This window comes from Ascidiella aspersa, chromosome 7, assembly GCF_963924565.1.
Source record: "Ascidiella aspersa chromosome 7, kaAscAspe10.2, whole genome shotgun sequence".
NCBI classification, from domain to species: Eukaryota; Metazoa; Chordata; class Ascidiacea; order Phlebobranchia; family Ascidiidae; genus Ascidiella; species Ascidiella aspersa.
In genome coordinates, this window is record NC_139453.1 from 23,380,687 (window position 1) to 23,396,643 (window position 15,957).

Sequence of the window (15,957 nt, forward strand, 5' to 3'; positions counted from 1 at the left end):
ACTGGAACATTTGTTTTAGATTCCTAATTAGTTCTTGCGCAATGTTGCCAAACAGGCTTGTGCAAAACATGTTGTTCAGCTAACCTTGAGTCACTGGAAAGGTCGAATGCCGTACTGCCTCTCCTCTAAAACGCTCAATATTACATTTTAGCCGAAATAATATACAGCCGACGTCTTGTGGATAAAAGGTATTCTTAATATGAGAAAAAATTTCGTGTGCTAAACATGACGCTGTCCAAAGAAACTTGTCGCAAAAAAATAATCAATAGAAATTAAATATTTTTTTGTCAAATTTTGTTTTTGAGCAGAATATTCCACGGAATTGTTTTTTCTTTGATCTGCAGGAAATATTTCAGTAAATGCTTGTTGCGCCACCTAGCGTGACGTTGCACAATGTAATAAAAAAATTGTCACTCAATCCTTATAAAAGAAATAACAAACCTGGGGATACCTAATACATGTCTAAAACCAACTATTGGTTGTGGTTAGATATAGGAACAAACAGAAAGCGGTTAAAGTTGGCAAAGCTGCAATAAAACAATTACTAACTAAATTAAACATATATATTTTTAATAGAAACTGATCATTTAAAATATAATTTATATACGTTGGATACTCTTTATTTTTTCGGCATATACTTAATTTTCCACAGTGTTTATTTCACGCTAAAAGTTACTTTTGGTATTATTCAACTAGCCGTTCTGGAACGATTTGTTGCACATGCAGTCCATCATATTCCTGTTGGTTACACGTTTAAGTATCATCTTTTTACTTTTGTTCAACTCTTGCCACTTGCTAAAAATAATTTTAAAACCCCGTTGGTAACACATTTAAGTATTGTGTTTTCACTTTTGTTCAACTCTTAGCCCTCCTTAAATTAATTTTAAAACCTCGTTAGTAACACGCTTAAGTATATGTTTTCACTTTTGTTCAACTCTTGGCCCCCCCTTAAAAATAATTTTGACACACCCCCGCGCTGAAGTGTTTGGAAAGTTAGACAAGGAGACCTAGGTGGCGTGTTGTCAATACTTCAACAGAAGTTCATAGTTAACTTAAGAGAAAAATAAGAACTAGGCCTACATTGCGTGCGAGATCGGCTAGACCAAACTTACCACAACGGCACGCGACTAAAAAGTCAATAAGGCTCCAGTCACGTCGCACATATGCTTGCTAACAATATAAAAGCTTATCGTTGTCTGAAATTATAGTCAATTGTTAAAACGACCGCTAAACCCCACGGCAAAGAATATTTAAAACTAAGTTCTACTTTTACAGATATGCGAAATTGGGAAATATGAAAAGGCTAAACGTTTTGATTGCAATATTTATTTTGTTAAATATTGGGGGAAGTAGGGCGGAAATTAGACTAGAAGACAACAAATACGAAGGTCTGGTCGTAGCTATTAACCCAGCCGTCGAAGAAGATCTATCGCTTATCAACAAATTGCAGGTTGGTATTGCGGGTTTTTCTTGGTTGTAAGCTAAAATGTAGAAACCATGGCTAATATATTTGCTACAAATATAAAACATAACAAATATATTCACTTGTAAAAACTGTTTACAACCTATTTTATAAGTATTTGATAAACAGAAATCATTTTATACTTTTATTTATATAGAATCCCCATTTAAAACTTTTAAAACGGCCGTCGCATGGCTTGGAGCTCAATGAGCTTTTAGTTGATGCTAAATATACGTTTTTTGACAGGACCTTTTTACAGCGTCTTCTGGAGCATTGTGGGAAGCAACTGGGCACAGAGCCTACTTCGGTAACATCGTTATCGTTGTTCCAGATACTTGGAATGACAACCGGTACGAAGTAGCACGGAAACAAACCTATGACAAAGTAAGGAGATTTTAAAGCGAATCGCCTTTGATAAGTTTATTAAACAAATAAATAAAAGTAATTGGATAAAACAAGCATTTTACATATTGGTGCAAATCATAGTGTAACAATCGTGCAGGGAAACGTCGTAATAGCCCCCGAAAACCCTGTCTACGGAAATATGCCCTATACAGAGCAAATTGGACAATGCGGTCAACCTGGCAAAAACATTCATCTAACGCCCAGCTATGTCATGGACCCAGTGTTTGAAACAACCTATGGACCAAAAGGTTTGTTTAATATATACTATATACGTGTTTTAGTGATTCGTAACCTGTGATAGATAAAATTGCCCCAAAATATTTTTTATTTAACGGGTAAGCACCAAAAGCCATTGAGTGCTTTAACTAATCAATGTACTGTATATATGAAAAACAGACAATGTGTAATTATCCTACTCAGCTAACACGTTTGTCCACGAGTGGGCGCACTTGCGTTGGGGAATTTTCGATGCCACGTCGACTTCTGGGTATCCACGATTTTACTATGACAACGACGGAGTTATACAGCCTACCAGGTACAAACTCGATAGCTTAACAAATGTATATAAATTTTAAAATTTCTAACATATGTCAACTCCACTAAAAATGAATATGCAAACGTTAGAATTGAATACCGTGCTTAAAGCCATTTCGTCGAGACCTTACTGCAAAAATAGAACACGACAATAATTACTATCAAATACAAATATGATAATTAAACCCCTTTTCTTTAAGTAGCACTTTGTAACAAACATGATTTGATAAAACAGTCTTATGAATCGCTGAACAGAAACTATACTTTACTTTTGTCACTACCCTGCTAAAATTGCCCTAAATTGAGGTAATTAGCCAAATGTTGACATTTAGCAACCCTGTTATTGTTCGACTGGGGTTAGAGCGCTTTTTGTGGCATTAAACGCAAGTTAGGCTCTCGCTTCCAATAATTTGATTGAGATGGAAAAATGGTTAGGCCCAGGTTGTTTTAAGTTTGGCTATGGTGACCACTAATACAAAATCGAGATCTCAACGACCCGTTTGCAAGGACTAACTATACTAGTTGTCTGCTGTAGTTACAGAAATATGCTATATTGGGAGAGCCATTGGAAGAAAGACCATTTCAGTAAAAACCTTGAACAAATTACTAATTGGGCCAGCAGTTACAAAACGTTTATTGCTTATTACGACACCCTTTAAACCCTATGAGCACTTATGGTGCCAAGTCAACCAAAAACAATGATACGGTACGCAATAACAACACTTAAAGTAAAACAGTTTTACCACAACGAAACGGTGCTGTTGGTGAAACTTGAGTTTGGGCAATGATTTCGCAAGCAGTATAGTATTGGTTACCCAAAAGCGTTGACGTATGATTGGCCACAATTTTGACAAACACTATGAATGATGATTACCGATATATATCACGGGTTTTCGTTACATTTGGGGCCATTTGGGTTAGCGTATCTTTAGCATTCCTACTCGAAAATGGTTTGGCTGCAGAAATATGCATTTGTTAGAGACGACTAGCGCATTTGATAAATGTAATAATGTTACTGCTTTCACATGGGCCGTATGCTATAAGATTTACTTTAATTGTGAAAAAGTATTTAGCCAGTCTATTTTAGACATTATTCTAAACATTATACTCGGTTATTTTTAAACAGCAAATACCATTTTATTAAATCTTCGAACAGAACAAGACGTATCAGCACACTTACACAGACATTTACAACATATAGAACACAGGCAATAGCGTGATAGCTTCTTACAGTTTTGTTACCACGACAAATCAGTGTATATTCTACGTACAATAACGCACAATTTGCAACGTTTATGCATTATGACTATAGGCATAGTATTGAAACATACAACGTAACCTGTACAACAAGTAGTATTTAGTCTAGTGTATGTATTCACTGTTATATTTCTGCTAAATATGTTGTGTACGACATTGGATGAATTTTACCGTGTTACTACCAGATCGTTCTTCAACGGAAATATTAATTATGATAAAGAGGTATTAAAATGACGTAAAAGATGGGTCAATAATGTTGGCTGGTTTGTATGCCAGTTCGCCATAAAACTTAAAAAGCGACTTTCGTAAAGGAGTCCTTCTTCAATACGGGGAGAAAACCTGCTGATCGATTTTGATACCGGAGAAACGAGCACTTGCCAGTATGTGAAAGAAAACAATTGGTTGCCAGATAGCGAATGTGTATTCGTTCCATTCGAAGAACAAAAACCCGGCGTGCATTCTTCTATCATGTCCTACCAATATCACGAGCAGGTAACTTATCTTATTCCAGCGTGTGCTATTTTCCGAATACTCCGTATGCCGATACATTGTTGTTTATATTAATTACCCACCATCCTTGTAGCTCTTTACATTTGATCACGACGACACCTCGGATCCGAAGAACCTCCACAACAAAGATGCCCCTAGTGAGCATAACCTCCTGTGTGATCAGAGGAGCGAATGGGATGTTATCATGTCATCCACGGACTTTGCGGACGGTAGAAACCAACCAAACAACACGGTGTACGACGTAACTCCGACCTTCAGTCTTGTGCAGCAGAGAGCTTACAAGATTGTGCTTGCTTTGGATGTTTCTGGCAGCATGAACGACAAAGTGGGTTGTAGTCTCATGGTCAGAAATTATTAAACAAAAATATATTGTCAAAAAACATTTCACAATTTTCTATGTAGGTCGTTACTAATATTCACTAAGATTCCATGCGCCATGTTGTAATAATCTTAAAAATGTATTGACAAATCATTGATATTTTTACACAGTAACAAAAATATCATTAAATATGCGTAGAATATTTGCCACCAGCATGAATTTGTCAGGTCGTTTTCGTTTTTCATTTGCACTGCTTCGTTTGCTTCCAAACGCTCAATGATGAATAATTTCGATTTCTCTAGCAATGTATGTTTTGTAGCAACACTTCAGCTACATGAAAGCGGCAGCGAGTGCGTTTATAAACGAGTTCGTGCCGAGGGGCAGCAAGGTTGGAATCGTGGAGTTCGAAGCCAAATCAAGGACGCTTAGTGAGCTTTCTGAACTAACCAGCAAGTCGGATAGGAGAGCAATGAGCCGCAACTTGCCGACTGGCACTCGGAGTCGGACCTGCATTGGATGCGGTCTGGATCAGGCTGTCCAAGTAAGTTTTGCTTCCAAAATAAAAGTATGCTACTGTATGGTAGATCCCCTTCAATATGAAATCGTAATTTCGAACAGGATGCAGTAGGTAACTGACTTAGCGCTATGATTGTTTCTCGAATTGCCTCCCTCTGTGCTAGTTTGGTTGGGAGAGCGACGAACCCGGCATTGTCGGGCTTCGTAGTCTAAAATAACCATAAATGGCCACGTGGCTAGGACAAGGCGAATTTTTTATTTACTTAGTTAAAATAGGCACTAAATACAGTTTGGGGGATAGCCATGTGGTCCCCCCGTACATCCGCCTTTCCATGCATGTTTCCTAAAATCAAATTGTGCACACTGGGATCATTTAGTTTTGCTAAACAATGTAAAATCCCTTATGGTTATTGAAACAAAATTTCACGCAGATAATAATTCGATCTTTCTTCAGGTTTTGGAAAGCGACACAACAAAAGGACCGAAGGAGATAATTATATTTACAGACGGTGATGAAAATACTGGGCCCTATGTTTACGAAGTTGACGACGAAATTTACAAAAATGTAAAAACTAGAGTGTTCTAATTAATATTGCTGCGTATCCTACCTCTTTGTTAAAGTGTTTTATCCAGTAACTTTTCGTAGGGTATAATTGTCAATACAATTTTCTACGGTAACACACCAAACCGATATTTGGAAGGATTGACGGAACTTACTCAAGGCTCTTTGCATTTCGTGAATGCCTCGGATCTTTCTTCGGTAATGGGAGCATTTAGCGCTTTGGCAAAAACAAATAATGGCGACGTCTTTCAAAAGTCCCATCAGGTAAGTCGATTTTACTTGCTGGAGAATGTGACATACCAGTTTAAACAAGAGTGTATTTACTAACTAATTTTAGTAAGCTTTACAGTACGTTGTATTGTCTTCTATAGATACTTACCGATACGTACTACGTGAACTATCGTAGTTCTTTGGAAGGCCAGGCTGTGATGGATTCCTCAATCGGGAACGAAACGACATTTTCGTTCACGTGGTCGAATTATTGGCTTTCCCCTCAAATCTCGTTAATAGACCCAAACGGAGTCCTGTATACGAATGACGACGCCGTCGTCGACGTGGATCTTCGAACTGTTGCGTTCAGGATTCCACAAACCGCTGCGGTATGTCAAATTCAACAAAAGCTCAACTTATGGTTGTTATCGAAATAACTCTAGTCTAGACGCTTTTTACTGGTAGATACTGTTCAGTGAATTTTCTACTCGAAAAAACACGGCTAAATTGAGCGTAACGGAAAACAAATGCCTATCGCTAGAAATGTATGCCTTATTTAAACCGCCAGCAACATGCTTAAACAGCTTGAGTTTTGCGACATGGAGCGACTAAAGGAATTGCAATTATTATTTCCGCACCGCGCTCAATTAAGGTTGATTGGCAATTAGCGACAAACTGCAGTAGACGGGTTTTATAACCTAAAATAGACGTTAACATTAATACAAAAAATATTTGGTGTAGTAGATTATTGTTTAAATTGGCATTATAAAGGACAAGTATACAATACATCCTTTTCATTCTTATACTTGGCTTATACAAGTTTAAGAGCATGCCTAAATTAAAGATTAGTTTGAATATAGCACTAAATATAACAAACCATCTCTGTAAACAGAAAAAAATTACAGAACGTATTCTTTAGCCTGGAGTTTGGTCATTTGTGATTTCCGCCGGTGCGCATGCGCAGCAAGTGACAACCGTTGTAACGTCAAAGGCCGCCAGATTTGAAGTTCCTCCAATAGATGTCGAGTCGGGATTTTTCGTAGCCAACGAAACGAGCGAAGATCCGATTGTTATTTATGCAAAGGTAAAACATGTTTATCTTTTTCCTTTATATACCAAGCTTTTTCTAAATTTTCGATTGTGTATGGTATGGAACCAATTTAGATGTTTACGGAATTTAAAAAAATTCATTATTTTTTATGTTTTTGTTAATTCTTGCGACAATAAAGACGCTATATGATAAAAAGGGAAGATTAAACTTACTATATGTTTACAAAACTATCTGTAACACCATAACATAACTTTCAATCAGGGTTAGGCAGGGTCATATTTTACCTATGCTAAAGGTCACACTCTTTCAATATTTTAATTCGAAGTCACACATTGGCTCCGTAAAGGAAACACTTTGGCCGCAGCAGCCGTCAAATAACAAAGTAAAATTTAATATCAAACAGGTGGACTTCTACTGATATTAATGCTAAACAAAGTGACATTTTGTCTCAGTGTGTTTTTTAAATATGGAAGAAGGATGAAATTGTTACATTTTTCTTTTAATTTAAGGTCTCAAAAGGTTATCAGCCTTTACTTGGGGTCGAGGTCATAGCCAAAGTTAGACATCCAGATGGCAGGATTACCAATTTGAACTTGAAGGATGACGGAGCTGGTAAAGATTGAGTTTTATTGGTGATTTTATAGCTAATCATTTAATAAAATAAAGAACGGCTTTACTTATGTCTTTTTTTTAGATAAAAACACTAAGAGTTTTGGTTATATGAGCATGCTTTTCTATGAGTAAAAATACATTAGATACTTAAATTTCTAAATACAGTTCCAGACACCAGAAAATCCGACGGGGTCTACAATCGATATTTCGGCGACTTTTCTACATCGGGAAAATTTTCCATCCAGGTAAATTGCTTTGTACAACAAAACTCATTGAACGAATAAACTGTATAGCCGTTTTCTGAATAGATTGAGGTCATAGGTCACGGCGAACTGTCCGAAGAAATTGAGGTCGAAAAAGGCAGGCCCGGTTCATCAGCGGCCATCAACTATGGATATGTGCAAAGCGACGGTGATTTAGTTCAATTTCTTGATAAATGTAATCGTTTTTCCGCGGAAAGATAAATATAGAATGTTTACAAGGGGTATATACAAAACAATATTTTGTCATTTTTTAACGTGTCAGTTTTTTATCGAGAATGTCTGAAACAAATTAAAAAATAAATACATGTTTGCCAAGGTACGGACTTGTTATTTATTCAAATAAGACTTACTTTTTAACAAATGGTTTGACTACAGTAGGATTTAAGTCGTTTCAAAATGACTTGTGTGCTACATCGGAAGGGCTATAAAAGCCTATATAGGTAGGATATTAATTTTGAACGTTTTCGAATAATTCTTCATTTTTAACATCACCAGACATACTGTAGCCTATTGTTGATAAAATAATATTTTTTCAAGGTACGGTTGTCCTTAACACAAACATCCCTAAAACCTCTCCACCGGCAACTGCTGAAGAAGTTGGGGCTTTTACGAGGGTTGCTTCACCTGGAGCATTCAGTCACGCTGGGTAAGTTGAAGCAACAGTATGTTAAACAAATCGTTTCGCTATTTTTAAAGTTCTAGACAATTCGGAAAGTAACTATAGTTGAAGTTGAGTTATTACACCAAGCAACAATAAAGTCCGAATTCCAAGCTATTGTCAAAAACAGAAATACAATCGGTAAACTTGTTGTATGGCGAGCTTTAGCCCCAAAAACTAAAGACAAATCAATATAATTAAAAAGAATGACTTAACATTGGACATTTATCCGATATGAAACACACAATAATGGAATTTTCACAGTTTGTGACAAAAGTTGATAATTGCAAACGATATAGTATGACTAATAAGGAATTCGATTTTTGTTTAAGTTTACAATTTCTCCCAAAATTTTAACTTTCAGTTCGAAAAGCAGTCATTCAAACGATCTTATTCCACCATGTCGAATCATTGACTTGAAAGCGCAGCAAATCGACATGCTGGACGTTAACCAGGGTCTAAGACTTAACTTCACTGCTCCTGGTGACGATGCAACCATCGGAAAAGGTGTTAACTTACATTTAATTTTCTAGGTTTAATAAAGTGACATTTTAAGGCGATCCTTGTTATGTATAGCCTATACTGTTGCAAAATGACACATTCTTGTGATTTATTTACTATTGTAAGATATAGTTGTTTACAATTGGATTTAAATATTCTAATATATATAACTTGGCACTTTTCTAAACGAAATCAGCTCAAAAACTAGTCCTAAAAACAAAACAACACCAGTACTAACGTTATTAGGAATATTCTACAGTCAGACTAAATTTCCAGTGCTCTCGTGGAGAACCATTGGTATACATTAACCATTTGTTTTTTAGCATCTCTGTACGAATTGAGGTACAAGTACGGCACAACCAGCGACCTTCTTGACGATTTCGACAACGCTCACTCCATTACCGACCCTATGGTCCTACAAGGCGATCTGCATCAGCCTACAAACGCCTACAGCAAAGAAACGGTTGTCGTTAGACTTCACGACATTCCCCAGCAAAATGACATGGTGATGTAAGAGATCCGTCGTACAATCAACTTTCCTATAATATGTAATCTCCCACAGCTATAGTTATTTTGCCTTCAAAAGGGTCCTGGCATATTTACAGACGGTGTAAACGCATTCCAAATTATTTCTCTATTGAAACAAATTAGGACGAACGCCATTGTAAAATTATAATCGCAGCAGTTATCTAAAACTACAACACCGATCAGAGCCGGGCACGTATGTTTTCCTACAGGGTAGGTTTCGCTATCAGAGCAGTAGACGACTTTGGCAACAAGGGTAAAGTTTCCAACGTAGCGGTGTTGAACGCTTTCCTGAGACCCCCGGCAATTTCGTGCATGGACGATGCTGGGTATCCCGAGAGTACCAAGCCTTTCGAAAAAGTTGGGGACTGCTTGCGATATTACCAGGTGTGAAAAACGTTATCACGATCGTATTTATGTTGCGCCATATTTTATTCTTTGCTTGACGGCCTATCACTGACCGGGTGTTGCACTCAAATTAAACATTACTATTTATTATCAGAATGGCTGTGTGGCGCGAACGCCCACACTGAGATAATCTGTAGCACAGTGGTTGGCTTGTACACCAGCTAGCTTGCTCATAAAACCAACTGCACTTTATCACACCACGCGTAAAACCACACTGCCGGAGTTCTTTAGCTTCAGCAGTTGTAAAAACGAAGGAGTCGCCCTTTAGCATTCCAACAAATACGGAAAGCAATTAGTAGTCATAAGTGGAAGACGCAAAAGTAGAAAGGCAACAGAACAAATAAAGTGAGCTGAAGTGAATTTGAACAAAACAAAACAAAGTGAAATTAAGCGAAATAAAATATAATTTTGAATTACATTGATACAATTTAGTCTGCCATAACATTAACAGTTCACATCGCTTTTGAGTTGGCAGGATTACGTCATATAGCTGTTTGAAAATGTACAAATAAAATGCACATAAAATGGAAATAATATGACAGTTTAGAAAGTTGGATTAAACGAAACACAAATTTTCTACCGTGTGGCTTTGATTCGCGCAATGAAAGTGGCCGGACATAATCTGTTTAATAAAATCAAAATTTACAAATCATTCTAAGTGAAATTACATTGCCAATCGATACAGATTAGTGCGGTTTCTTGATTTACTTGCTTGCCTTTTTTCCGTATTCAGTGTACGAACGGTGAGCTGAAAACCATGCCGTGCGCGCCTGGTACGGTTTTTGACCCAAGTTTGTCCGTTTGCGTTCATCCGTCCCTTGTGCCGAAATGCAACGAAGAATTTGACTTGATTGTAAGCACAACGACTTCAACGAGATTGCCAACTACCACTGAAGAGAACACAACTAACAACGTACCTACGTCAACAACGACAGCATCTTCTACTACAACAACAGGTAAAAGAGCGGCAAATGTTATCCAAGTGAAAAGTAAGTTCTGCATCTTCGAATATCACTCGTATAAAAAAATATATAGTAATAACTATAGGGATGTCCGATAATATCGAATAAGAACAAATACCTGATGACAAGTGGTAGTATCGGTAAATCGTCCGATACTATGGTGGTATCGGTGCCGATCCGATACCAAATTATCATAGTGTTTCGAATTTTGTGTAGGCCTACATTAAATGTGCTTAATTTGGGAATTTCGAAGTAGGGACCTATTTAAGAATGTTTTAATCGTTTGAGATTTAATATATTCGTATATTATAAAGACACGACAGCTGTTACTTTATTATTGAGGGTGTGATTTTTCTCCACTGCTTGTTAACTGCAACTGCAGCACCAACACAAATTAATAGAGCTGTTTTAGTGTTTGTGTTTCTGTTGCACAGAGATTGTACTCAATTATTAAAAGTAAATTAAAATACTTAAGTGAAAGGGCATTGAAGGCCTACGTAAATAATGAAGAGAGGTCGATATGACATTTGTTTTATTTTAAGTTTTAAACTGCATATTATCCGACAAAAAGTTTACTTAGGCTTATAATAGATTTCTTGTTACAGCATCTGGTGTGCCCTCTTGTTATGACGAAAGCGGAAACCCAATCAGTTCCGCTCCTTTTCAAAACAAATCCAACTGTCAGAGTTATTACCAATGCAACGGAGGTAACAGTTAAAAAAAAAAGAGCATCATAAATATTTTGTCATTGTATGCTGCAAATCAATCTATAACAACGCTTAGGTTAATAATCGTTGTGAAAAGCTTATTTTGTCTTATTTCTAAAAAGGGTAATCAGGTGGCACTCTATAACGAAAAATTGTATTAAAATCTAGACAAGCTTTCGATCAATCGTGCTTGATCAGGTCAAAGTAGAAATTAAATCAATTGAAATGCACGAAGTAGAAGCATGATTTCTCTTTATCGACAATTTTTCTCTATATAGTGCCACCTGATGACCCTATTTGGAATTCAGACAAAATAAGCTTATTACAACGATTGCCTTATAGTTAATAATGAACGTTTTGGCAGTAGATAAAAGCATTTATACAGGCGAGTTTTATAGATCGATTGGTTGCCTAAAACAGAGTTAGCTTCATGTGTGATTTTATTCATCAAGCCCGTGTTCTAGTAAGTGAAATGTGCTTCTTAACGTTTTGTCAAATCAGGCTGATAAAAGTTAAATAATATTTTTAGTTATAATATTTATTTCAAGTCATGTATTCGTAGTTTGTTTGAATTTTCGACAAGCCAAACTTTCTTATAACTTTTGTGTTTTAGGTATGCTAATCGAGATGAACTGTCCTAGTGGTTTGGTGTTCAACCCATCTGGATCGTATTGCGATTGGCCGCAAAATGTGCCTGGATGCTCATAGATTTATCTGTAGCGTATAGTTGTAAATAATGCATTTTCCGTTTTCATCAATTGAATTGAAATTCATTTAAATTGCTTAGTGGCTTGGTGCATATAATTGTCGGTTAAGGAATACATGGAGTTAATGATGACTGAGAGAATATCATTTTTGAGTCTTACTTTTAAATAGACAGCTAGCGTGATAAACCTGTGATTATCTCTTGTCCAAAAACTTTAACAACGGTTATCGTTTAAATCCAGTTTTGTATCAATACTCTGCGGGTATTAAAAGTCTATTTTATCGTGCTTCGAAATATGATAACTCTTAAAAATGCTCAGCTCATCTTTTAAACTAAGAATATAGAAAAGATTTATTCCTAGACGCGAGTCTAAATCGTTTTGTAGATAGAAGTAGTGATTTACATTTTACTTATTTGCATAAATCCTTTTAAGTAAGAACTAAAAATACATTTAGCAAAATGTGATACAAACAAAAGATGCAGTCTAATATAACTAATGCATTGATCTGATAAAAATTACCAGTGGGGGAATTTGCCAGTTTTCGTAGAAATAAACACAGAAGTCCTTCATTTTGCTAATAACGGAAGTCATAATTATCCGCGCTAATTATAAACAAACTGGAAAGAGTGTGCGACGCAGCGTATGCTGTCGTTATAAAGCAATGCCACGGCACGCTTATCAGTGTTAAAGCTGGGTATGCCAGACTATGGTGTTAAATTTAGCAATTTTGAAATACCAGCTGTCTCATTTTCATGTAAAACAGATATGAGCACAAATAAATAGATGTGTCGTGTTTAAGCCTATAGCTGCATATAGTTACGATTGAAGCCTTGCGTAATTACAGAAATACTTTCAGCACAGTTTTGCAAATAAGCGAAAGGTTTTCCTTGAATGCACGCTTAAAACTAGATGTTGAGATTACGTATTTTGTGCTTGCTTCTTATCACACCGATGACGATAAAGAAATTGAACAAGCCTCGCATAAAGTTGCTAGCCCGGGCCTACAGCCGAAATTCTGACAACGAGACCATGTAAGACTGTAAGTGCACTATAGCAACGTTTACTGTCATCCAGTGCTTTATACATTATTAGACATTAATATCGGGGTGTCTTTTCACAAGTTTTTCTGAATCTTACAGGATATAAATTTAAACTCTTCTAACAGGGTGTATTTTAGACATCTATACACTCAGAACGACTTAAGGCTATTTAGGTTAATTTATTTTAAAGTAAGCAAAAACAAACAAATGTTGTTTGTTTATTTAAATCTAGGTGGCATATTGGTGAATTTGTTTTATCTTTCTGATTTTACTGATACGGTAAAATACAAAAAAAGATTATAGTAGAAAGAAATGAAAAACACATATTTGTATGTACAAGTATCCTATGTCAATTACCATGAGGAAAATGTAGGACCCCCATAGGACACAGAAACTTTGAAGCAAAGTAGATAATTATCATAGAAGTACTCGCCGATTCTGTCTATTAATGATACGTAAGCCGTAATTGTTGATCTAAAAGCAGCTTCAAAGTCTAGATCGCAGTTGTTAAACCCATATGTATATGTATAGCCTATCTTTCTTGGGGCTTGTATTAATAATAATTATGCCTGGTAGAAATGGTTTATATATTTAGTTTCAAGTTTTTATCCACAAGGCTCGGGCACGTTTAGTAAATGTTTTGTTTGTTATACTGGTGTATACCAATAAAATATTTCGCCACATTTGCTTTTGATATATGTGAACACTTTTCTGCGTCACTTCATTCCTCTCGTTATATTTTTCGATGAACAGAAAGGTTTTTCTTGTCCAGATTGCAGGTTATGTGGGACGAACAGCACAAGTTTGAGGAGATTAATGAAGAAATTAATCAATCCTTCGACGACTATGATCCAGGTGATTACAACCTTACTCAAATTAACAAAATCAGACACGTAATTGAAATCTCGTCCATGTTTAATGCGGGCGGGGTCTTATTTAATACAATTATGCTTCTTCACTTTTTGTTGTATGATACACAATATTTGTTAATTTTTGCTGACGCCGCAGATGCACGTCACATTCCAATGAAGAAGGATGAATTCGATGTCAATTCAAAGGCAAAATAACGATGTTCGTGCCTTAAAGACTTCAAATGTTGCGTTTTATAAAATACCTTCCTTCAAGTTACTTGCTATTACATTACAATTGCCTTATCGCCTGGATACTGTTTGTTTCTCTTGGGATAAGGAAGGCATTGGCCATCTGTTTCTTAGCTGTGTCTCATTTTCAGACAATTTAATAAACAAAATTGTAAAAATACATAATACTTTTTTCATTGATAATTTTCCTATACTGATTTTTTGTTTATTGGTCTTGTGATTTATGTTTGTGGTGCGACTATCGCTGTTTGTTCAATATAAATTTTGAGTGGCGGTTTCTCAAGTAAAACAATCGCATCAGATTATGAGCGGGTTTCCATAAGTAAACGGTAGTTTAAAAAAGTAATGGTCAACAAGAAAATATCGCCTTTTTCTCGTGGGCGCGTCACTTAAATTAAGAAGCTCAAATTTATTTTGATTCACTCTATTATTTTCTTCTGGGGGCTGGAAAAAGGTCCTATCAGATAAATTTTGTTTTGCAAGCGCTCTTTGCTTAAAATATCTCGCAATGCAGCAAGTCCTGTCTTTATTATGCTATGTGTGTTGTAAATACCTTGCTATTTGCACCATGGAAGGTAACTGCCGTCACATATCCGTTTTATGCAAGTATGCGACATTTTTCACAACAGCCAGTTGGCAAAAACTGCGGTTACCTTTACCGAACAGAAAAGCGTGTATACAGTAGCAATTGTTTTGAAAAAGTCTAGGAATGAGTTTTAACCTCAAGGCAGACTGAGACTGTTTGCTGCGTTTAGTTAAAAACCTAAAGTGTGTTTGGCTACAAGCTTAAGCAGCTTGTATGGTGGCTCACTTTGGGATCCAACCATAAAAACGACTGCTAGAATTGTCCACTTTGCTCATAAAGAATCAACAAACCCTCAACAGATTTTTATCGTCCATATTACCATATCCCCAACCCGTTTCGACCACTGTTAACAAGACTTAACACGTCTTGGTATGTGAGGACACAACTTCCTGTTTAGAAACTGAGGAAGTCAGGACTTTGCGCGTGTGTGCCTTCCATAACAGGCACGTTATTTTACGGGCAATAATGAGGCGACCATCTGCTTAGGGAAAACATATAGCGACAATTTTTTTGCCAGATTTGATTTAGTTTTGCCTTTAGTTGTTCAAGAGAAAAGCAAGATTATTCATAAACTGCGACAAAACGTGTGTTGTTAGTATTGCATTTGGCTTTAATTTTCATTTCAGGCTGCTTTCGTGTTCTATAGACGTCGATTTAAGAATAATGAAGCTGCCGCTGCTTTTTGGGCTTTTACTTGCGATGACCGTGTTTGGAAACGAGGCTGACAGCAATCAAACTGAAAGTACAAATGAAATCATTAACGAGAAAGTAGGTTTAAGTGGGCCAATACAACATATTGCCACTCCATCAATCAGGCGTAACGTTGGTCAAGGAAATAGCGGGTGAGCTCTATAGCCACTATTGTTGTATTACAATCATATTATTTTTAAGGACTCTAGTTTTGAACGGATTGACCTAAAAAGTGTATCGGGACTATCTCCGAAAGAATGTATGAAATCACTATAAGGTTATCTGGCGCATCTTCAACCACGATAGCGATACCTGGTATTGTGAATTGAAGTACCTGTAATATTGCACAACTACGATGAAAAAAAAACAAGC

At 36.4% G+C, this 15,957-nt stretch overlaps 1 protein-coding gene across 1 annotated transcript; it reads left to right on the top strand.

The window, feature by feature from the left end:
• Positions 1 to 1,294: 1,294 nt before the first annotated feature.
• On the top strand, positions 1,295 to 14,276 carry LOC146138412 (calcium-activated chloride channel regulator 1-like). Its single transcript, XM_083394593.1, has 23 exons — positions 1,295 to 1,450; positions 1,709 to 1,846; positions 1,965 to 2,115; positions 2,288 to 2,402; positions 3,970 to 4,150; positions 4,242 to 4,493; positions 4,807 to 5,028; positions 5,458 to 5,568; positions 5,650 to 5,829; positions 5,937 to 6,164; positions 6,695 to 6,859; positions 7,336 to 7,438; positions 7,604 to 7,683; positions 7,747 to 7,849; positions 8,239 to 8,347; positions 8,724 to 8,866; positions 9,184 to 9,370; positions 9,598 to 9,772; positions 10,527 to 10,749; positions 11,361 to 11,462; positions 12,076 to 12,130; positions 13,982 to 14,064; positions 14,218 to 14,276. The coding sequence occupies exons 1-23, from the start codon at positions 1,295 to 1,297 to the stop codon at positions 14,274 to 14,276; spliced, it is 3,321 nt and encodes a 1,106-aa protein (XP_083250719.1).
• Positions 14,277 to 15,957: the final 1,681 nt, after the last annotated feature.

Excerpts from the sequence above, each read along its gene's own strand:
- LOC146138412 (XM_083394593.1), top strand. The coding sequence starts at position 1,295 with ATGAAAAGGCTAAACGTTTTGATTGCAATATTTATTTTGTTAAATATT. Across the intron at positions 2,116-2,287 it reads AACAACCTATGGACCAAAAG|CTAACACGTTTGTCCACGAG; the intron begins GTTTGTTTAATA and ends TATCCTACTCAG. Across the intron at positions 8,348-8,723 it reads GGAGCATTCAGTCACGCTGG|TTCGAAAAGCAGTCATTCAA; the intron begins GTAAGTTGAAGC and ends TTTAACTTTCAG.